This window comes from Phascolarctos cinereus, unplaced genomic scaffold (assembly GCF_003287225.1).
Source record: "Phascolarctos cinereus isolate Bilbo 61053 unplaced genomic scaffold, phaCin_HiC Scaffold_4;HRSCAF=312, whole genome shotgun sequence".
NCBI classification, from domain to species: Eukaryota; Metazoa; Chordata; class Mammalia; order Diprotodontia; family Phascolarctidae; genus Phascolarctos; species Phascolarctos cinereus.
In genome coordinates, this window is record NW_027555847.1 from 683,782,657 (window position 1) to 683,806,541 (window position 23,885).

Below are 23,885 nucleotides of genomic sequence, written 5' to 3' on the forward strand. Positions count from 1 at the left end.
TTTCTCTGTGGTTGTTCCCAACTCCAAATTGCTGTGGGAGGGGCTGAGGCCCAGCCTGGGTCAGTTATAGGGGAGGAGATGGTTTGGAATGAAGTGAAGGGGTTGGCCAGGAGGATCTCCAAGGTCCCAATCCAGCTCTGTTGTAGGAGCCACATGGAGCCACAGATCTGCAGAGCCAAAGGACTTTAGAGATCCTTTCATTGTGCAGAAAGAGAAACTGAGGCTCAGAGAGCCAAAGACCTGCCAAGGGTCACACGTAGCGTTCCTTTAAAGTGTAGCTCTGTGGCTCGCACTCCAGCTTTCTTACTCTGTCTGCTGAGACCTGCTAATTCTTAGCCCTGACAAAGGAACTTTGGCTTTGTTCCTTCTCTTGTTTAAAGTTTCTTGCCCTGGCTGATGGTCAGTCCATAAACCAGGGTCTTCCCTTGCAACATTCCATCCCCTGGTTTTCTGATAGATGTAGAACAGTGCCTCTGGAAAGGGCTTCCAGCAGATGTCTGGGCAGGAACTCAGGAGAGATGGAAAGGCTTGGTTGGGACAGTACTTTGGCTCTCCGGCCTGTTTGCTCTGTCTTTGGGTAGGGGGTGGGGCACCTGACTCTCAGGGCCTTCGCAGGTGCTTTTGCATCCTTAGCTCCTGGCTTAGGGAGTTCTGGGCTTCTTTCTGAAGTTGTTAACATGGGGGAAGCATCGAACAGCAAGAAAGACAGTGAATGAGGAGCAGCTGCTCCCCAGGATGCACAGGGGCTCATTTGAGGAACTCCTAAGGTCCTCCTGACTGAGGTGGGATTTGTCACCCTGTCATTATTTTTATTATTATTGAGAATCATCAGAGCTCAGATTATTTGAAAGGGGAAGGCAAAGAGTCTGAGTTTTTCAGGCCCCATTGATATCAAATTTGTACCCTTAAATCTGGGAGGAATAATGTAAAGGGAAAGAGGACCTTCTGGGTTTCAGGACAATGAGGGATGTAACTTTTTCTTCACCATGCCATCAAGCACAAGTGTGCTGGAGCTTCGGAATCATCAAAGATCAAGATACAATCCTTTGCTTCACAGAGCTTCCAAGTCAGAAGACTTGGGTTCAGCTTCTATCTTTGATTCTTACTACTTGTGTGACCTTAGGCAAGTCTCAACTTTCCTGGGCCTCATTTTCCCCATCTGTAAAATGAAGGGGTTGGATTAGATGGCCTGTGGGATCTCTTTCAGCTCTAGAACTAAGAGAAGTTTAGTGAGTTGATAAATCAAAGAGAGGCCCTAAACCCTGGAGAAGGTAGCTATCTCCTGACTTTAGGTATTTGCATAGGCTGACCCCCCACTGTCTGGAATTTGCTTCCTTCTCACTTCTGCCTCATAGAATCCTTAGCTTATTTTTTTCAAAGTATGGCTCAGATGACACCTACGTATGACCTTTCCTAATTCTGTACCGTGCTCCTCCCCCTCCCCCATTGTTAGTGCTCAGTAGCTCTTGAAATGACTTCTGTGTTATTTGTTTATACTTTGTATTTATTTATCTGTGTACATGTTGTCTCCTTCTAGGAGAACACGCGTTCCTTGAGATGAGTGTGACTGGTTTTTGCCTTTGTACTGGCAGTACCTGGTACAGTGCCTAGCTCACGGTGGCATTTCTTTAGTATTCATCCAGTGGTTTTTTTAAAATTTATTTTTCATTCTACGCTCATTGAATTAACTCCAGCTAGACCAGGGTAGTCACCAAATGAGAGGCATAGGCTGTAAGTGTCTTCAGGAGGAGCCCCAGTAGGAGCTCAGGGGAGGGGGAGAGACCTGTGGCAGTCTGAGAGAGCTTTGGAGAAGAGGTAGGCCTGGAGCTGGGCATTAAAGAGTGGGTGGGTTTAGAGAGGCAGAGAGAAAGAGAAAGGCATCTTTTGAAGACCATGACTTAGTTATGTTGGAGCTGGTGTGTTCTTGCAGGGGGGTAGAGAGGCAGATTTCAGCTTGATTATAAGGAGGAAAAATTCCTAACAATTAGAGCCATCACAAGTGGAGTAGGCTGCACCAGGGTGGGTAATGAGTTCCCCATCACACAGTAGGTATTGAGCAAATGCTTGTCTTATCATGTGGTACTTATCCTTCAGAACCAGCCCCAACCATATTATCTGGAGCAACCCAACTGTGTTTGTTTCCCTAACAACTAAGGCATTTATCAGGGAGGATATAATGGGAGAGAAGAAGCCTGGAGAAAAGAAGACTTTGGGTAAAGGAGAAGAGAGGAGAGACATGATAGCAGTCATTTAGTATTTGAAGAATTAGCATAATGTTGGAAAAAAGGAGTTAGATTTGTTTTCCTTGGCCCTATAGAGAAGAATGAGCAGCAATGGAAGTTACAGAGATGTACATTCAGGCTCCATATATTGAACAACTTCCTGACCAGTGGAGATAGCCAGAAGTAAAAGGGATTGCCAAAGAAGGCAGAGTCTCCCCTACCTGTAGGTCATTAAGCAGAGACAGGAAGGTTGCTTGTTGGATGTATTCTAGTGGGCCTCTTCTTCAGGTGGGGTTTTGACTGGCTGGCCCCTGAGGGGCCTTCTCTGGCCCTGCCTTTCTCCATTCCCCACCCCTACCCCCCTACCCCTCCCTTTTGTCCCTCCTGTTTTTCCACTTCTCCTCCCTCCCTTGGCACCTTCCTGACTCTGAGGACCAGAATGATTAATTTGGATGGAGTCTAGATTCAGGTTAGGTTTATCCAGTTTGTGGTAACCCCCTGTTTCACAATAAGGTTTGACTTTAAGAAACAGGCGTGTTGTGGCTTCTGTTGTTAAGAGGCCTCCTCAAGGAAAACCCCATGTCTGATTCTCTTAGGAATTAGCTCATTGCCAATTTGGAACTGGATTTATGACTCTTAAAACTAAGATGTCACTTAACTGGGTGCTTAGCTGTTTCACAGGTTAAAGAACTCTGTTGTCTTTCTCTCCCCTTCCCCCCTTCTGTAATCTGTTTATAAACATCTACAAACAGATCTGTTTTTAGGCTCAAGGTAGTATGCTGTAGGACAAAGAGCTCAGGATTCAGAGGCAGAAAACCTGGGTTCAGACCTGGCACTTGCATCTTACTTACTGCCTTTGTGAATCATTTTCCCTTTCTGGGCCTCAATTTCCCCTCTAGAAAATGAAGGCATTGGAGCAGAATGATTGATCTCTAAGGTACCTACAATTCAATCCCGTGTAAGTGATTACCGTGTGCTAGGCACTGGGGATACAAAGACAGATAGTTAACAATCCCTACCCTCAAGAAGCCTATACACTGTTTCAGCAGGGGAAAACCAAGTATACAGATAGAAGTCCCTTCCAGGGACTTTGTATCTCTTTGTATCTCTTCCAGTAGGGCACCTAGGAATCTGTACACAGTGGGAATTTAATAAACGTTTGACAGATGAATGAGCAAGAATCAAGTCAGGAGACATATTTTGCAGGCAGGGATACTCAGGTCCGGCAGTGGAGAATGTGTCCAGGGTCTTGCCCAACACTTAAGGACTTTGAAGCCCCAGGGTAGGAACAATAGGTAACTGTTTCAGAGAGGTAGATTTAGGGTCAATAGAAGGAAGGACTCCCCCAATTCACTGGGTCCTTAATTAGCCCAGGTTGCTTGGAAGGTATTCAGGCAAAGACAATGACCGCTTGTCAGGGCTATTGTGACGAGCACCTGTGGTCAAATATCATGTCATATCATATTGTAAAGCTTGAGCGCTGAGGTCTTCTCATTTTACGGACAGGGAATTGTTTGGGGTCACAGAATCACAGAATTGGCCTAGATAGCCCCAGGGCTCTTCTGATATGAAAATTCTGGGATTTTGTGCTCTTAACTCTCTGTTCCCATGAGCCTTTGTTTCTGTTCTTCCTACTAAATTTCCCATTACCATTTGTGTTTGGCTTAACATCTTGGAAATAAGGCTTTCTCCGATGCAGGGTTCTCAGGCAGCAGAGTACTAGAGAGAATGTGTTAGGTGGGGAGTTGGAGGGCCCGGGTTCAAATCCCTGTACTGCTACTTACTAGCTGTGTGACTTTGGGCAAGCCACATGACTTCTCTGGGTTTTCATGTCCTCACTGTTAAAAGGAGGGAGTTGGACTGGGTGATGTCTGAAGTCCCTTTGAACTGGAGATCTCAGAGCAGGAATGATTTATCCAACAAGTCTGTGATGTGTAGGACTCTGAGGGACTCTGGGAGTCAGCCGGGTGTAACTGGGAAGCCAGGGAAGGCCAGGAGATTTAAAGAAAACAAACAAGGTCCTTTTGACTGTCTGTCAGACTGTCCGTTGCTGTGTGGCCAGCAGGGAGTGAGTATTTTTGTCTGCCTCCTGCCAAGGGTTGAGAAATGGATTGTAATAGGAGACTCCTGGGCAACCTCTCTCCTTCTTAGACTGAATGAGGCTGTTTTCTCAATCGGGAAACTTTCAATTTGGGTCCCAGGGGGCAAAGTGGGGGCAGTTTCCTTGCAACCCTTCCCCCCCCCCAAACAGTTATATGTGCTCTGGCTGTGCAAGAAAAATTGGGATTTGAGAACAACTTGGCTTTATCTCTTGTAAGTGAGACTGTATTTGAACCTTCCAACAACGGGTAGGTGCCTATTATCCTCATTTTACAGATGAGGAAACTGAGGTTCAGAGAGTTTGAAAGACCTGTCCAGGGTCACACAGCTGGTTAGGTGTTGGAGATGGCCTCCGTGCCTGTCTGCCACCCCTCAAATGTTGTAGAGCTGAAAGGACCTTCATGTAGTCGAATGCCTCTCCTGTTATACAAATGGGTAAAACAAGGCCTAGGGATAGGGGGGAGGGAAGGAAAAGACCTGTACAAGGTCACATGGGTAGTAAGTTTTAGAGCTCAGGTTTGATCTGAAGTCTTCTGACTCCAAATCTTGCCCTCTTTCTGCTAATCCACTCTCTCTGAAGTCTAGTCCAAGCCAGCACTGCCTTCCTCTCCCAGTTTTCAGGTTTTCAATCACTTAGCTTTACTGTCTGCAGGGTATTTACTGTAAACCAAGTTTAAGTTCCAGAAACTTCTCTCAATCCAGACAGTATTTTGAGCACTAAAGTTTGACAGTGGGTCTGGCTCCTCCAAGCAGCCCCTCCAATATTGCAGTTAAACGAGTTTGTCTAGAGAGACCAGGGGCCCGCCTTCCACTTTGAGAAATTCAGGAACCTCTGCTCCCAGTCAGGGGCCTCCTCTTTCCCACCCTGCCCCCCCCTTTCCTGGAAGTGTTGACAAAGTTGATCACTCTTGGATTTTGAATAAAGTCATTCAGGAAAAAAGGCCTTGGAAACCTGGCCCTGTCTCTGTTTCTCTGGGTTCTCATCCTGGGGGGCTGGTGCCCTGGGAAGAAATAGGCAGGGGAGATTGGGCAGCTGGGGGATGGTGAAAGGTACATGGGCAGGAGCTAAGGTTGGGCCTAGGCTTGGGGTGGGGTGTGGAGCTTCATGAAAAGCCTGGAACCTCCATCGTGGCTTGGGGTAGAGGGTGGAGCTATAGCAGAGGGAGTTTCTCTGCTCAGTCCATCAAGCACATTTTTAGCTGGGAAAAGTCAGTTTTGAAGATCAAGCTTCCTAAAATAATGTCAGTTGAATGCTGTGATAATAGCATGGTGGTGGCCATCTCCAGTCGTCCTGATCTATATCTGGCCGCTGGCCCCAGATGGCTCTGGAGGAGAAAGTGAGGCTGGTGACTTTGCACAGCCTTGCCTCACTTAAATCCAATTCACTTGCAAGTCATGGAGTCACCTTCCTGATGTCATGGTCCTCTTTTAGAACAAAGGACAAACAACAGCAAACAGCATGGTGATGAACACTGACTGGCTAGCTGGTCCTGGCCTCCCAAACATTGAGATTATAGATAAACCAAATCCTTTGCTATTGAATGGGGGGGGGTGTGTGAGTGGTGTTTTTGAATGCATGTGTGAGACCCTGCTGGCATGGGTCCCTCAGGGAACTCCTTCTGGTTGAGATTCTTGATGACGCAGGCAGCAGAAATCAGATACCTCTCTCCCCCTCCTCTCCTGCAGCCTTCCTAAGCACATGGTTGTTTCCCAACTCTTCCTTTAGCATAGGGATATTGTTGTTGTTTTTTAATCCTGTTTTCTACAAACCTGTTTTTATTTTTAATTTGATAGCTGCGTTTCCGTATAATTGGTTTCCTTTGAAATCCTGTGTATTTTATTTTATTCATTTAAAAACCTGATTCTGAGAAGGAGGTCAATAGGCTTCACCAGACTGATCACCCAAGGGATTCAGCGCACAAAGAAGCTTCAGAGTCCCTGATTTAGAGGCAGCATAATATGGTGGCTAGAGTGTCTCCCTTAGAATCAAGCGGAACTGGGTTCAGATCTTTCCTTCGATACTCACTAGCTATGTAACATGGAGAGTCCCTTCACTCCCTGAACTGCAACGTTTTCATCTGTAAAATGGAGAGAATACCTAAAACGTGTATTTCATTGGATTGTTTGAAGACTCACATGACTTAATGTGGGTCAACTTTACAACACTATATTAATGTCGGTCGCTAATGCTATTCGCTATCATCCTTCATCACGTCCACTTGAGTCCCAAACTAAATCCTCAAACCAATCTTCTCCCAAGCTGAATATATCCATAGCCGGCTGGCCTGCCTGCCCGTGGGAAGTGAGGTGTATTGCAGGCAGTTGTGACCTTGGAGCCAATGGGTCTGGCTTAAAATTCTAGCTCAGATATTCAGTAGGAATGTGTCTATGAGCAAATCAATTAACTTTTCTGGTCCTTAGTATTCTTTAACCTGAAAGGATGGAAGCTTAGCTCTGAGAAGAGATGAGAAAATGTATTTCTTTCCCTTCTCTGCAGAGGTGTGTGACTGTGGGGATAGATCATTGCATGTGGTGTATCAGACCTGGTTGACTATGTTGGGTTGGTTGAAAAGATCCCCTCTCTTTCTCCCTCCCTCCCACCTCTTTTAAAAATATGTTTGTCACAAGGGAGTGGCCCTTTGGAGAGGGATGGTCATTTGGGTGGTAATGAAGATTGTGTAAAAACAAAAGATATAAGTGGAAATTTTAAAAATAATGGGGGTGGAGTGGGATGGGGTGGACTCTGACCTCTTTCAGCCCTGAAACCTGATCCACTGTTTTTGGACCCCAAGGACCTGGGTTCAAATTCCAGGTCAGCCACTTACTACCTGTGTGCCTTTGGGAGAGCCCTTTAATCTCTCTAGGTTTTCTCATCTATAAAATGAAGAAGTTGGACTGGGGTCACCAGCTGTACCAGGGTTGAGATGGATTCTCTGAAGCTCCAGGAAGAACGAAAGCCCTTCTTCCATGGAAACAATGTTACCCATAGCCACTCCTTGGCTTTGTGGGCCTTAACACTGTTGCTAGTGCAAATACCTGTAACTTGTATCGCAGTGTCTCCATGGATTTCTCACCCAAGGGAGACTTAGATACTACAGTGGAGTCTGGCTGAGGTTCTTTGCATTGGGGAGAGTTGGAGACAGGGCAGGAAAGGACGGGAACTGTACAGAGGTAGGGATTGGAGTGGATGCTAGGATTAAAACCTCATAGAGGACCTTTCAAATCATCAAATCTACCCTCCTTGTTCTCCCAGCCTCAGTTTCCCTATGTATAAAATGGGGATAATAGCACTTCCCTCCAAGGGTTGTTGTGAGAATCAGATGTGATTAGATAGATATAGATATATGTATGTATATATACACATATATTTATGTATGTATTATATGACTTGTAAACCTTAAGGTACCAAATAAAAGCTGGCTATTACTACTACTACTAATTATTGTTATTATATATATCCTACTCAACTTATGAAGATTTGATTGAGATCTTACTCTGCACCAGGCACTTCCTTTGTTTTTATAGATGGAGAAAATGAGGCCCTAGGGTGATGACATGACTTGTCCGAAGTCCTATTAGGTAGTGAATGGCAAAGCTGAAATTTAAAATCAGGTCTTCAGACTCCAAATCAAGCCTTTTTTCTGCTGTGTATATGTTCCCTTAACCGGAAAAGAAAGAAGATCGAGGTGTCCCCCTGAACTGGGCCTGGAAGAGTGGTTGGGATTTTATCAGTCTAGCCAGGGCATCCCAGGCATGGGAAGGCTAGCACAGTCAAAGTCCAGAGATGAGACTGTGAGTGAGCCTGGTGGGGATTTGGGAGCAGAGCAGAGCAGAGCAGGAATTAATGTTTTCAATAGTAGCAGGCTGGATAAGAGGAATGGACATTGAATGCCAGGATGGAAAATGTGGATATGATCTGACAGATTTCCTGAGTAGGGTTTTTTTTTCTCTTGTAGGCAAAAATAGGAGCATTATAGTAGAATAATAGAACAGATATTTATTAGGCTCCTATTGGGTGAAGAGACCTGTTCTGTTCTAGGGGAGAGATGTAATAGAAAGTTTAGATAAGGCAGTTCCTGCCTTGAGGATCACTTAGCTTAGTTAGAGAGATAAGACATAAACACAGACAGCTATATATCCACAATATTCCGTGATGATGAGGTATGTAAAATGCTTTGCCCATTGCTAAGTGGTATATAAATGTCAATGATGAAGAGGATGAGGATGATAATTGCATCAGAATACTTTGTACAATGATCAGTGAACAGGAATTCCCAGGAGCAAAGTTTTTAGTTTGGCCTAAGCAGTTGCTAGCAGTGACAGCAGTAGCGAGCTCCTTGTTACTAAGGTATCCAGGCAGACACTAAATCATCTCTTGTCAGGGAGACAGTTAAAGATTTCCTGCATCAGGTGAGAGGTTGACCTTAGAGGCTCTCTGAAGACCTTTCTCTCTCTGGGATTCTAGGTTTCTGTGGTGAAAGCTACATTTCAGGAAGAATAATTTTGGCAGGAAGTTCAGGGAGGCTGGGGAGCCAGGTACTGTGCTGGACCCCATTCTTCTCTTAATGCAGCCCAAGGTCACGTTAGTTTTTTGGTCACAGTATCACATGACTGACTCATCGAGTTGGGTGTCCACTGGAACCCCCAGATTTTCTCTAGAAGAACTGCTGTCAAGCATTATCTGTAATGGTGATAAGCTAGAAGCCTTTCCAATAAGATCAGGGGTGAAACAAGGATGCCCATTATCACCACTATTATTCAGTATTGTACTAGAGATGTTAGCTTTGGCCTTAAAAGAAGAAAAAGAAATTGAAGGAATCAGAATTGGCAATGAGCAAACAAAGCTCTTACTCTTTGCAGATGCTGTGATAGTATGCTTAGAAAATCCTAGAGAATCAACTGGAAGAACTACTGTGTGGCTACTCATCTCCCATCTCTCCTTCTGATGTTGATTTGTAGTCCTCATCTTTCCGTCTTTTTCACAAAAATAGCATAAGAAAAATTGTTAAATGCTTCACTGAAAACTACAGCACTCCCTTGAATCACCAGGAGAGTAACCCTGTTAGGAAATAAAGTTACTCTGGCCTGGCCTGTGCTTTATGAAGTTATGCCAGCTCTTTGGGATCACTGCTTTCTTTTCTGAATGTTCACTAACCATCCCTTTAATAATCCATTCTAGAAATTTGCCAGGAATCAAGGTCAAGCTCACTCACAGCTTGAGGAGTTGATTCTGTTATTTTTTTTTAAAATTGGGATCATATGCATCTTTCTCCTCTCTTCTCCCTCTCCCATTCTCCGTGATTTTTCAAAGATTATATCCATGATAGAGAGTGGGTTACCAATCAAATTTGCTAGTTCTTTTTGGACCAGAAGAGGTAATTCATCTGGGCCTAGTATCCTGAATCTATCCAAGGCAGCTAGTTAGGTGCTTGTTGCTCTCATACCAACTCCCCAGTTATCTTGGGGTATCAACTCCTTATTAGTTCATTTTGTTCTGTTGTCTCCAGTCCAAAGATCATTCTTCTCGGCAGGAACAACAGATGAAAAATCAAAGTTGGGGAGAGAGGGAGGAAGGGTTGGGAAAATGTGATGGAGGGTAAGGTGTACATCTATAACAGTGTTTCTAACACGCAGGGATTCTTTTGCTCCCCGACAAGTTTCTATTTTCAGGGAAACATTTCTAGAAGCCAGAACAAGTGGATCTGTGGTCAGGGGGCATTTCCCTGGGACTTTTGCTAACTGGGATTTTTTTTTTTGACCCTTGGGTAGGACTGAATTCTAATAACTTAGTTCTGATCTCAGGGGCAGGTTAGCCAAACAAAATGACTGGATAAATAGGACAATAGGGGAATAATTAAACTACTTGAGAGTCTTGACTGTCTCCTAATTGGTGTCTCAATCTCCAGTGGCTCTCTTCTTCAAGCTACCTTTCACAGCGTCATCCAAGAAATTCATCCTGATTGTCTGCCAGCGTTTTTTACTCCGTTGATCATTGTACTCAAGACCCTCTGCCATCTGGCTCCAACCTGTCCATCCTTAACGCAGCCTAGTCCCCTTCACACATTCTGGATGCTAGCCAAAAGGAGCTGCTCCCTGCTTCTGTTCTTCTGTTGCCCTGCCCCATTTCTGTGAATTTGCTCCTGCTGCTATCCTGTCTCAATCTATTGAAATTTACTCTTGTCTTCAGGGCCCAGCTCAGGTGCCACCCCCTCCATGAAGCCTTGCCTTCCCACCCCTACTCAAAGTGTTCAAAGTGTTCTCTTTGTACTTTGTCTGCACCCTTGCCTTTGCACTTGGGGAAAACCACAGAATAGTAGTTAGAATACTGGACTTAGAGACTGGGGGAGTGGGTGGGTAGTAGTGTTTGCATTCCAATACTATTTCAGACACTTAATAGATTTGTGACCCCGGGCAAATCACTTGTCACCTCTTAGAGCCTCAGTTTTCTTGTTTGTGAAATGGGGATAGTCCAGGCAGTACCTATTGTACAGTTCTCAGGAAAGAGCTTTATAAACCTTGAAGTCTATAAAACATGGGTTATTGTTATTGTTATTATTACCATTGGACTTAACTCACTCTTCCTTGTATTATTATATGTATTTGCATACCAGTTTTATATTCCTCCCAATCGTAAATGCCTTGAGAGCAGAGAATGAGTCTTCTTTTTGTGCCATAGGCATTTAATAAATGTTTGTGAATTGAAACCCAAATCTCTTTCAGTACTTGGAAGGACCAATTTATACATGAAGCTATTTAATTATAATATGCTAATTTAAATTTGGAGATTAAAGCAGACCCCCTAAAGCCTAGTTTATTGCCAGTGACAACAATAGTTCCTGGCTACACACCCATCGGGCCATGCAGGTAAATGTTTAATGATGGGCTGGGGGTGGAGGGCTGGAGATGTACTCAAGGCACACTTTTAGGGTTAATCTGCATTTTTTAACATTTCCTCACTTTCTCACCTTCTCACTTTCTTAAGTCTAGACAATCAATGAAGCAATAAATCTAGCCCTGATCTATTGCATTCACCCATTTCCAAGATGCTTACACTGAACATTTTACAATCAACATGAGTGGGGCAAGCTGTTTGGAGTTGGCTCCAGCCCGCCTCTGTTTTCCAGGTCCCTTCACACAACATAATAGAGTTGGAAAGGATGTAAGGGACCACCCAGTTCAATCTCTTCATTTACATGTTTCCAGAGAATTGAGGTCCTGCTGTGTTGTTTCATTCATTCAACAAGCATGTATTGGGTGCCTACTATGTTCTGGGCACTATCCTAACTGCTGGGGATGCAAAGATCAAAACAAGAAAAGGGCCCCTGCCTTCAAGGAGCTTCTTTCCTGCTGGAATCCAGTCTCTGATTCCTTAGTCCTCCACTGTTCACTACATTGTGTGATTCCTACCGCTACTGGCGTGGGTGGGATCTTCTCACTAGGCAGCTGGCTGACATTGCCCGAGCCAGTGCTGTGCTCCTGATGGCAGTTAGAAATCATACAGGTAGTAGAGCAGAGGCTCCTAGATTTTAGAATGTTAGAGCTGGAAGGATCTGAGGCCATCTAGTTCAGCCTCCCTCATTTAACAGATCAGGAAACGGAGAAGGTGACTTGTTCATAGTCTCCCAAGGAGGAACTGATCAAGTCAGAATTTGAACCCATGTCGTCTGTCTCCAAATTCATCCTTCTTACTGCTGCACCATGCTGCTCAGATTGTGGGCCTTAAAACCCTGGTCTTCTAATTCCAAATCCAGTCCTTTTCCTTCTATGCTATGCTGTTCCTCAAAGCCTTGTGATGCCAGCAGGAATTAATTCTCTCAGTGTTATTGATAAGAAAGCTGAGGGCTCAGAGAAGGATAATGAGTTTCTCAAGGGTCATACACAGTGGGCTGGGGGTGATCAGAGACAGTATAGGAGGTGACTGTGGAACTCGACTTTTATAAAGAGGTGGGATTTAGATTGGCAGAGAAGAGGAGGAAGGGCAGGTAGTAAGTAAATGGAGGGTCTCTTTTGGGGATGGTTAATTGCTTTGTTTATGAGTAGTGGAGGGCCCTTGCAGGGGAGAGCAGAGAGGAGATTTTGGCTCGACATAAGGAAGAATGCCTTAACAATAAGATCTGTACCAAAGTGGATTGGGCTATCTTAGGAGGTTGGTGGGGTTCTCCGAAATGGAGGCCATAGTATCATAGATTTGGAACTGGATGGGACCTTAGGGGTCATCAAAGCTAACCTGTTCATTCCACAGATGAGGAAACTGAGGCAGAGGTGAAATGATTTGCTCAAGGTCATATGGCTAGTAAGTATCTGATGGGGGATTTGAACTCTATTCCCTATGCCAAGCAGACTGGATATGGACTTTCACTGGGTGTTGAGGTAATTCTTACTCAGATACAGGTTAGACTAAATGATCTTTAAGGCTCTTCCCCCTTCTGAGATCTAGGATTCTGTGAAGCAGTGGAGCCCTGTTTATCTGATTAACCTTGTTCAAAGGGAGCTGAAAAGAGTACTGGGCTGGAAATCAGCAAGGCTTGTCTTTCTGAGTTCAAATCTGGCCTTAGATATACTTCTTAGCTGGTTGACCCGGGGCAAGTCACTTCACCCTGTTTGCCTCAGTTTCCTCATCTGTAAAATGAGCTGGAGAAGGAAATGGCAAACCACTTGAGTATCTCTGCCAAGAAAACCCCATATAGGAGGGGCAGCTAGGTGGCGCAGTGGATAGAGCACCAGCCCTGAAGTCAGGAGGACCTGAGTTCAAATCCAGCCTCAGACCAAACACTTGACACTTACTAGCTGTGTGACCCTGGGCAAGTCACTTAACCCCAGTTGCTTAAAAAAAAACATATAGGGTCACAAAGAATCCGATGGGACTGAAAATGACTCAACAGCAAATAACTCAGACAGTTACAGTGTGACCTCAGGCAAGCCACTTAATCTCAGTTTCCTCATGGGGGATCATAATAGCATCTACCTCTTAGGCTTATAGTGAGGATCAATTGAGATAATATTTGTAAAGTGCCTGGCACTTAGTAGGTACTATATACATGTTAGCTATTATTATTGTTATTATTAAATGACTGTAAGCACTTAGAAATTATGAGGTTGTCTTTAAAACATTCTTTAATTCAGAGTTCTTTCTCTTTCCCATGTATACCTAGCTTTCTGGGGTGTTCCATGCTGTCCTAGGCTCCCCAGTAACTTTATTTTCTCTGTTACAGGGTGGTAGGAAGCCAGTGTGATGGCCATGTTTTTCACTCAATGTGGGGGTGATAAGAGGGGTGAATGTGACCTGTGATGGGTGGAAGTCTCTGGGCTGTCAAGCATTGCTTGCTTATCAAAGAGTGAGAAGAGAAAAATACTCAGTAGGCGTTTCTGGGTGTGTCGCCCTGCCTGCCCAACGTTGACTGAGCTGCTCCAAGAGACAAGGTGTGGCCAGCCCTGCTCATTTGGCTGTGATGGTGGGCTAGGGGAAGTCTGTCTGGTTTGGGAGCTTGGCATTTGACTGTGTTTTGGACCTGAGGATACAGGCTAAGCAGAGCAACACAGTCTTCATGTCAAAAGGGGAGTTAAAAATCCCAAGTAGAAAAGATCCTCTTAATTATTAAATGTTAAACACTGGTCAATCATTCAGAATTTTATTTCCAGGAAAGGGTTTCCTGCATCAGACAGGGGGCTGGGTGAGATAAATGAACTCTAAGTTTCCATATAGTTCTGAGAGGCTAAGATCCTAAGATTCTAAAACTTCTCACTCTCACCCTGCTCTCCCTTCCAGTTCATTTGGAAGACTGAAGAATTGATGTACATATTGGCAGCTAGTGTCAAAGGATCTAACTCTGGAAGGGACCTCAGAGGGCATCCCACTCACTCAATCCCCTCATTTTATTGATTGAATACAGCAGACATTTAAGCACCTACTATGTGCCAAGTGGGGCCTGTAGGAGGTGCAATGGATAGAGTGCTGGGCCTGGAGTCAGTAAGACCCATCTTCCTGAATTCAAATCCAGCCTCAGGTACTTTCTAGCTATGTGACCCTGAGCAAGTCATTTTACTCTGCTTCAGTTTCATCATCTGTAAAATGAGCTGGAGAAGGAAATGGCAAATCACTCCAGTATCTTTGCCAAGAAACCCCAAATAGGGTCACAGAGTCCAACATGACCGAAAACTGACTGAACACCAATGTGTGCCACCTACTATGCTAGCCACTGGGGATACAAAGACAACTGAAACAGTCCCTGCCTTCAGGAAGCTTCCATTCCACTGGGGGAAAATATATATGCACACAAAACCAAATGGGAAATCTATACAAAGTAGGTACAAATGAAAGAAAGGCACCAGCAATAGAAGTGGATCAGGATAGGTTTCCTCTAGGAGGTGACCCTTTGAAAAGGAACCTAGGGAATCAAAGATGTGGAAACGATGAGGCAGTGGATTTGATTGGTTGTGTAAATATGAGCACGTCACTTAACCCACTGTTTGCTTCAGTTTCTTCATCTGTAAAATGGGGTTAAGAATAGCACCCACCTCCAAGGGTTGTTATGAGGATCACATGAGATCCTGTTCATAGAGTGTTTTACAAACCTTAAAGTACTATATGAATTCTGGCTGTTACTATTATTTGTGGGAGACAGCTTACAAGGTACAATGAAGAATTCCAGGGATGAGAGAAACATCAAATGGGCCCATTTGTCTAGAACATTCTAAGTACGGGAAAGAGTAATGTTATTTACCCTAGAGAGGTAGGCTGGAGCCAGATTGTGAAGAGCCTTAAAATCCATACCTGAGAGTTTGCAATTTGTCCCTAAAGAAATAGGGAGCCCCTGAAGCTTCTTGAGCAGGGTAATGACCTCAGAATACTGCTTTGGCAGCTGTGAGAAGGAAGAATTGGAGAGGGGTTGTTGTTTGTCCTGCGTTCTCAAAGACGACCATGACGTCAGGAGGGTGATGCCATGACTTGCAAGTGAATTGGATTTAAGCGAGGGAGTCTCTCCAGAGTCACCAGCCTCACTTTCTCCTCCAGAGCCATCTGGGTCCAGTGGGCCAGATATAGATCCAGATGACTGGAGATGGCCCAGCATTGGAGAGGGGAGGGCCTGAATAAAGGGAGTCTAATTAGGAGGCTTCCACAATAGTTCTGGGGAGAAGGGATGGGAGCCAAGGTGGCTGGCTGGAGAGAAGGGAATGGTTTGGAGAGAGATTATTAGAGGTTGGATGTGAGATGAAGCAACTCATGTGACTTTCAGAAAGTCACACACAGGTAGGAGTAGTCGAGCTGGGGGGGTGACCCTCCACTCTCTGACCCTAAATCAAGTGTTCTTTCCCCTGCCCCACGATGCCTCCTGTGCTATTCTTGCCCCGTGAGAAGCTAAACCCTTTTAGTGGCTCCCAGTGGTCATCCTAGTACTTACAGTAACTCCTTCCTGAATATTTGCACAGGGCTTTACTGTGACAAAGCTCTTTCCCCCCCATGATCTCATGTGATCACATGCTCCGAAATATTTCCATTTGGTAACGTACGTCAGTGAGACAGACAATCACATGCCAGTATACATGGAATCTTGCCACAGTGGTATTTCAGGACTGGTACTTTCAGGAATGCTCCTTTCATAGGGACAGAATTTAGAGCTGGAAGGGACCCTAGAGGCCCTCCTGTCAGATCCTCTCAGCTTTCAGGGGAGGAAACTGAGGTCCCAAGAGAAGCTGTGTGACTTACCCAGTGTTACACAGGAAATAATTGGAAGATGAGGAATTTGAACCTAGAACTCACATAGAATTTCAGAGCTAGCAGGGACCACTGAGGCTGTCCAGTCCAATTCCTACCTGAAAAAGAATCCCTCCTCCAACACAGGCCTGTAGACCTAGAGTAGGAAAGAACCTCAGAGATCATTTAGTCTTAACTCGTTCATTTCACTGATAAGGAAAATGCGGCCCAAGGAGGTAAATGACTTGCTCAGGGTCACCCAGGTAGCACTGTGTTTGAGATCTGAACACAGACCCTCTGGCTCCAAAGATCACTATATCCCACTGCCTTCTCTCATCCTTGACAAGTGGTCATTCACTTTTTGTTTGAAGACCTCCAGTGCTTTTCCCATTATACTTGCAGAGAGTACTAACAACTGGAAATGTAATACTATTATTAATAGTAATAGTAACAGCTAACCTTTATTTAGTGATTTGGAGTTTGCAAAGCACTTTACATATATCATTATCTTCTTTAATCCTGACAGGTAGAGTTTATCATTACTACCTGCACCCATTGTAATGATGAGGAAACTGAAAATGAGAGATGTTAAATGCCTTACCCAGGATCTCTGAGATAGGATGTATCTGAGGCAGGATTTGAACTCCAGTCTTCCAAGTTCATTACTCTACATCCAAAGTAGTTTGGTGTGGTACAAAGAGTAATATACATGGACGTTCTAGGTTTGAGTTCCAGCTTTGCCTCTTAAAAGCTGTATGAACTTGACCAAATCTTTTCCTATCTCTGATCCTCAGTTTCCTCAACTCTAAAATGAGTGCCACCTTTTACTTGAGACCTTTAACCATACAAAACATGTGCACAATAATGTCCCTGGGTGCTGTGTGCTGGACACTATGCTAATCCCTTTATTCCTACTCTCCAACAGAATGTAAACTTGAAAGATCATAAATTTAGACCTTAGAGACATTCTAGTCCACCCTCCTTATTCTTTAGTTGAGGAAACCAGGGAGTTGTAGCTACCTGTCCAAGGTTACATGGGTGGTAAGTGGAAAGGTTCAGATGGGAACCCAAGTCTGCAGTTTGTCTTTCCGTGTGCCATGGTAGGGACAATATGGTTTGGTTTTGTCTCTATATCCCTGGTACCTAGTGCACTGTGTGCATACCTATTAGAAGCTTAATAAATGATTGCTAAATTCAACTAAGATCTTGTGTCTGAAAGCTACTTTGGGGTCCAAGAGGTGGAAGAGGGGAGGCAGTGCTCCCCAAAGTGCTTCGGTGGGACAGCCCATGAAGCATTCTAGGTCTTGGATTGGTCTCCATTTCACCTGGTGCTCCCTTCCAGATTTAGAACATATGGGTGATAGCACAGGAAGTAGTCACTGTTTCATAGAAGGAAGTCCCAGTTCTGAGCCCTGTTTGCAAATGTCAACATTCAGTCTGATGGGAACTCTTGGGCTGTTGAGTGGTAGAGCCGGAAAAGTGGTTGGCAAGGAGAAGGCCCTGAGAGTCAGTGGAGAATTAGTGATAACAGGTGTTTGGTTTTTAAAGGTGATTGAAAACAGTAGACTTGTCTTTAATTACTCCAATAAAAAAAACAAACAAACCAGGGTTTTGTGAGCTGGGCAGGGCTCTCCCTCCCTCTCCTTGTTAAGCAGGTGTTGTGTTTTGTGTTGGTGGCTGGAGTCACCCACTAGGGCCAAGGCCTAGGAAGAGGCAACAGGCTCCTTCCCCAAATAGTGGTCAGGTGGGGTGGAGGGTTGGAGCATAAGCCATGCAGTCTGCTTTAAGTAGAAACTTGAGAAGTTAGTGTTCAGAGTAATAGGGGCTATGGATGTAGCAAGAAGGATGTGGAGAGTGTCTGGGAAGATTCTCAGGGCCATTAAGGAGACCTCGTGTGAATGCTTCTGAGCAGGGGAATCAGCCCCTTGGGAGGCAGCCTGCTATGTTGTGGGACAGTTGGTTCTGACCATTAGGAAGCCTGTCCTTCTGAAATCTATGACCCTGTAACTTCTTCACTATATTTTTCCTCAACCAAGGACATGGGCTGTGCAGTGTTGTTTTTAATTTTTAAAAATAGGTATCTTTTGTTTATATATAACCTTCATTTTCAAATATATTCCTCCCCCTTCTCCTGCCAAGAGAGCATCCCTTATCAAGAAGAAGAAAGAGGAGGAGGAGGAACCATTCAGTGCATCTAATCCGCACATCAGCCACACCCTGGTCTATGCATTTGGTCGGGCAAAGGACCTGGGTTCGAATGCTTGCTCTGCTGATGACCTGGGTGTCTTGGCCTAATAGGTTCACTTCTCCACTTTAGTTTAAATGAGGAGATTAGACTAGATAATCTCTGAAATTCTTTACAGCACAAAATCTAGTTCGACACCCCCAGTCCCCAGCCTTGGCAAAGAAGGGGCGAACAACGGGCAGCGTTTGTGGAGTTTGTAAATGGGACGCAGCCTCCGTCCCCAGGGTCCCTGCCCCCAGCCTGTGCCTACTTCCCACTGTGTGAGCGTGGAGAACGCGTGCAGGTGAGGTCTCCCTTTTCCTTCAGTAGTGTAGCCACAATGCAAAGAACATGGGATTTGGGCACCAAGGACCCGAGTTTGCATCCCAGGTTTGAATGCTGTGCATTAGCTATGTGACTTCAGGCAGGTGATATCCCCCCTCTGGGACTCAGTCTTTTCAGCTAGAAAATGAGGGAGTTGGACAGGATGGATAATCTGAACGAGTTATTTTAGCTTTCTAGAAGGCTCGTTAAAGTTGATGCCAGCAGCTTCAGCTTCTTCAGCCAGTCCTTGTATGAAGTGATCTATGCCACCTTCCCCATATTTTCTGAGCATCTACCATATGCAAATGATGGGACCAGGTCCTGGGAAGACTCAGCAGAGAGATAATAGAGTCCCTCGCCTTCTGGTAGGGGGTGAGGGGCTAAGACGGAAGCCCCAGATCATCCTCATGGACCATCCTGCAGGTGAAGTGCCCACTCTAGGGCAGAGAAGGGAGACAATCTGAGGTAACCTGTCTCAGGAGGGGTAATCAGGATTTGCCGGGTCTCCAGATTGGTGGTGATTAATTACAAACTTGGGGAGAGGCCTCAGCTTCAGGAAGAGAAGAAGCCAGAGAAAAGCCTCCACTTCCTTGAGGAAACACGCTCAAACGAAGGCTGCAGAAAATAGCCTGTTCCTGTGGGCATGAGAAAGGGCTTCTTTTAAGGCAGGGAGTGGTGATCATAGGCTGGTGGATATTGGTAGCAGAGCTCTGGCCATGCCATTCTCCTTGAAAATATTCAGTGGCTCTCTATTAGCTCTAGGCTAAGATGGGAAACCCTCAGTTTGGCATTTAGAACCTTGGAAAATCTGGCTTTTCCACCTACCTTTAATATCATAGAAGCAGATTTAGAGCTGGATGAGACCTTAGAAAAAGGAAGGAAGGAATGAACATTGATGTCGTACCTACTGTGTGCCAGGTGCCATGCCAAGCCCTTTTTACAAATATGTCTTTTGATCCTTACAAAACCCTGTGAGATGGGGGCTATTAGTATCCTCATTTTACAGTTGAAGAAACTGAGATAGACAAAGGTTAAGTGACTTGCCAAGGGTCACATAGGTAGTAAATGTCGAAGGCTGGATTTGAATTCAGGACTTCCTGACTCCAGGCCTAGCCCTCAGTCCACTGAAACACCTAGTTTCCTCAGTTTCCCCTCTTGTCCAGTGGGGAAAGGCTGTCAGACTCCATGTTTCCCAAGGACCCTTCCAGTTCCTCTAGAATGTGACCACATTTGTCTATAGCCACTCACAGCTTCCTTTGGGAAGCCAGTTTGCTTACATGGCCCTAACTGATTCATCTCCTTGCCCATGGAGTCGCTGTTGTTAAGGGTGGCCAGACTGTGGGCTACCCTGCTCTGGTTCAGGACTTTTTTTGTTGGGATATTTGTGTTGAGAGGAGAGGGGAGGAGAGGCCAGCAGTCTTCCCTCTGTGGTGTCCAGAGTGAGAGGTCTGGGAGAATTTTCTTACAGCTCAGTAGTGAGATGTACAGTGGCATTTCTCCTTTCTTTCCAGTTTGCCCTCTGGCATAGCAAGTTCTAGGGAGCTGGTTTCTGAGAACTAACTCTTCCTTTGAACAAACGTGAACTTGGAGAGCTGGGGAAAGTTCACCTTGGCATTCAGTCCTGAGCAGCGCTAGCAGAAGCAGGGAGCTGGTGCTGGAAGCCTAGAGGTCTTCGTAGCTGCTCGGAGTCTATGTCTCCAACCATCCCCCCCACCCTCCTGCAAACCATAGTGGGTAAAGAAGCCCCTGAATACGAAGCTTCCTTCTGCCCAAGGCAGCCCCTCCACCCCCCGCCCCATTGCTCAACAACTTGCTTCCTTGTAATCCCACTGTACTAATTACATAATGTAAGCTGAGGACTCTGCTGGGGTTGGTTTTATTTTAATCTGCTGGCAGATTCTGGCAACTGAATGTTTATCTTTCTCTCCTTAAGCTGTGGTGAAAAGAGGATGAGGCAAGGCACTGAGAGACCTGAGTTCTAGTCTCAGCTCCTCCTTAAACTCATTTCCTTCTTTTTTTAAATTACCAAAAATTGAAATTCAATTTCATTTTTAAAAAATGAATAAGACCTGCTTCCTCTTTCCCCTCTCTTCCAGTGGGGGAAAAAAAGAAAGACAAAACTCTTGTAACAAATATGCATAGTCAAGCGAAATGAGTTCTTGCCTTGGCCATATCCGTTGTGGTTGCTCATTCTGAGCCGGCATTTTTATAGATTGGTCACTACATTCCTTTGCTCACAAATCCTCAGTGACTTCTGGTTGGTCATTGTGTGCCCTTGGATGAGACCTTTCACTTTCTCTGGGGTCACGGTCATAAAATCCTAGATCTCCAAAGACATGGTAGCAGCATAGTCTAGGACATCAGAAGATGTAGGTTTAAATCCTAGTTACTCAGTTGCTCATTCCTTGTGGGACCCGGGCAAAGTCACTTACCTACCTGGGCCTCAGTGTCCCTATCTGTAAATGAGGGGGTTGGACTAGATGTCTTCAGAGGTCCCTTCTAGCTCTAGACTTAGGATCCTAGGTCTAACTCAACTTCTCTGACACTTAAAATCCAGCTCTATTTCCTCTCAACCTTAGGGGTCTCAGATTTTTTTGGTCTTAGGCAGGGCTGTGCACTGGTCGATGTTTGTCCCTCTGAAAAAAAAGTGTCCATAACACATTTTAAAATTTAATCTGTATTATTGACATTTTTCTCTATCACTTTTTAAAGTCTAGACAGTCAACAGAACAATAAGTTCAGCCCTGATTTGTGATGTTAGTCAATTTCCAAGGTATAAATGCTCACCCTGAAAATTTAGCATCATTGGAGCTGCTATGAAGTGGCACCAACACAATCATGGTTCAGGACCCTTCACACTCTTTTTAAAAATTTTTATTTACTTATTTTTAGTTTTCAACATTCACTTCCATAAGATTTTGAGTTCCAGATTTTCTCTCCATCTCTCCCCTCCCCCACCCAATACCCTTCACACCCTTAAAAATGATTGAGAACCCTTCAAAGAGCTTTTTTTTGGGGGGTTATATGTATTTATATTTACTCTATTAGAAATTAAAATAAATGAATTCATTTAACATTACAGTAATAGGCCTATGACATGTTAATGTAAATGGCATTTTTAATGAAAAAAACTATATTTTCCAAAACAAAAAAAAATGAGAAGAGCGGGTTGTTTTCCATATTTGCAAATCAAATTAAGGAGTGGCTTACTAGATGACAGCTGGATTCTACTATCTGCTTCTGCTTTCAATTTGTTGCATTCTGTTGTTTTGGTTGAACTATATGAAGAAAGGCTGGCCTCACACAGATATGTAGTTGGAAAAGGGAAGCATATTTTAATAGACAAATCATGTTTAAATATTATTATGAAAATAATTTTGACTTTGAAGATCCCCTGAAGTGGTTTCAGAGACCCTGGAGAGTCAGGGGATCACATTCTGAGAAGCACTGGACTTACCCCGTATTGCCTGATTTAATTTCATAGAGGTCAGAAATGATCCTATGTGGCCAAATCATTTAGCCTCCCTGAGCGTTATCAGGACTCGCAGGCTCACTGGCACAGGGCTTACTGATGAGTTTCCTCATCAGTAAGATCAGGAAAGGAAGACACAGAGAAAAGATCTCTGAATTTGAGGGGAAGGACCTGGTTTTGTATCTCAGCTCTGATCCTTATTACCTTTGGGTTTTGTATCTTAGCTCTGAACCTTATTACCTTTGTGGCTCATCTATAAAATAAAGAGGGTAGACTTGATGGTCTCTGAGATGTTTTCTGGGTCTTTGATCCTAGGGTTACTTGGGTATTTAAAGTCTCTTAGCTGTCAGGTTCCTCATTTAGCCTGCCTTTTGGTAAAATGCCTCCAGCCTTGGAGTCAGGAGGACCTGAGTTCAAAACCGATCTCAGACACGACATTTATTAGCTGTGTGACCCTAGGCAAGTCACTTAACCCTGATTGCCTCACCAAAAAGTGGGGGAAAAAAAAGTAAAATTCCTTCCTTGTCTTCCTTCCCTACAGTGTGCCCGAGTATGGACATTCGGAATAACCTCACACAATTGAACATGTTGGAACGCTGCTCTGTCATTGAAGGCAACTTGCAGATACTGCTGATGTTTAAAACAAAGCCTGAAGATTTCCGGGACCTCAGTTTCCCCAGACTTACCATGATCACAGAGTACTTGCTGCTCTTCCGAGTATATGGGCTTGAGAGCCTCAAGGATCTTTTCCCCAACTTGACAGTCATTCGTGGGTCCCGCCTCTTTTTCAACTACGCCTTGGTCATCTTTGAGATGGTCCACCTCAAGGAGATTGGCCTCCACAGCCTAATGAACATCACCCGGGGGGCTGTGCGCATCGAGAAGAATAATGAGCTATGTTACTTGTCAACCATCGACTGGTCTCAGATTCTAGACTCGGTAGAGGACAACTATATCGTGGACAACAAAGATGACAAAGAAGAGTGTGGGGATGTCTGCCCTGGGGCAGTGAAGGGAGTCAACAGTTGCAAGTCCACAGTGATCAACGGCCAGTTTATTGAACGGTGCTGGACCCACAACCATTGCCAGAAAGGTAGGAGTCACAGTCAAATTCTTTATTGTTATCCTTGAAGGGCAGTGTAGTGGAAACAGAACCAGCCTAGCTCTGGTACTTGGATATTCTTTGATCTAAGGTCCCCTTCTCCCCACTCTCCCAGCTTTGACATTCTGTGTTCTAAGGGCCCCCCCAGCTCTGACATTCTGGATTCTAAAGGCCCTCCTAGCTCTGACATTCTGGGTTCTAAGGGCCCTCCCAGCTCTGACATTCTGGGTTCCAAGGCCCTCCCAGCTTTGACATTCTGTGTTCTAAGGGCCCCCCCAGCTCTGACATTCTGGATTCTAAGGGCCCTCCCAGCTCTGACATTCTGGGTTCTAAAGGCCTTCCTAGCTCTGACATTCTGGGTTCTAAGGGCCCTCCCAGCTCTGACATTCTGGGTTCCAAGGCCCTCCCAGCTTTGACATTCTGTGTTCTAAGGGCCCTCTCAGCTCTGACATTCTGGATTCTAAGGTCCCTCCCAGCTCTGATATTCTGGGTTCTAAGGGCCCTCCTAGCTCTGATATTCTGGGTTCCAAGGCCCTCCCAGCTCTGACATTCTGTGTTCTAAGGGTCCTCCCAGCTCTGACATTCTGTGTTCTAAGGGTCCTCCCAGCTCTGACATTCTGGGTTCTAAGGGCCCTCCCAGCTCTGTTTTGCCATATGCTATTAGCTTATACCCTGATAAAATCTTCCCTTTCCCAGGGGTTTTTGTGGCATAGTGGAAAGAGCATTGGGACTGGATCAGGAGAAACCTG

General features: G+C 44.9%; 1 protein-coding gene across 4 annotated transcripts in view; it reads left to right on the top strand.

Annotated features, from left to right (window-relative positions):
* Positions 1-23,885, top strand: part of INSR (insulin receptor) — a 157,292-nt gene that overhangs the window by 1,083 nt on the left and 132,324 nt on the right. For all 4 annotated transcript variants that reach the window (XM_020979849.2, XM_020979850.2, XM_020979851.2 and 1 more), the window contains exon 2: positions 22,576-23,127. In XM_020979849.2, the coding sequence (XP_020835508.1) occupies positions 22,576-23,127 (552 nt within the window). The remainder of the gene's footprint in view (positions 1-22,575; positions 23,128-23,885) is intronic.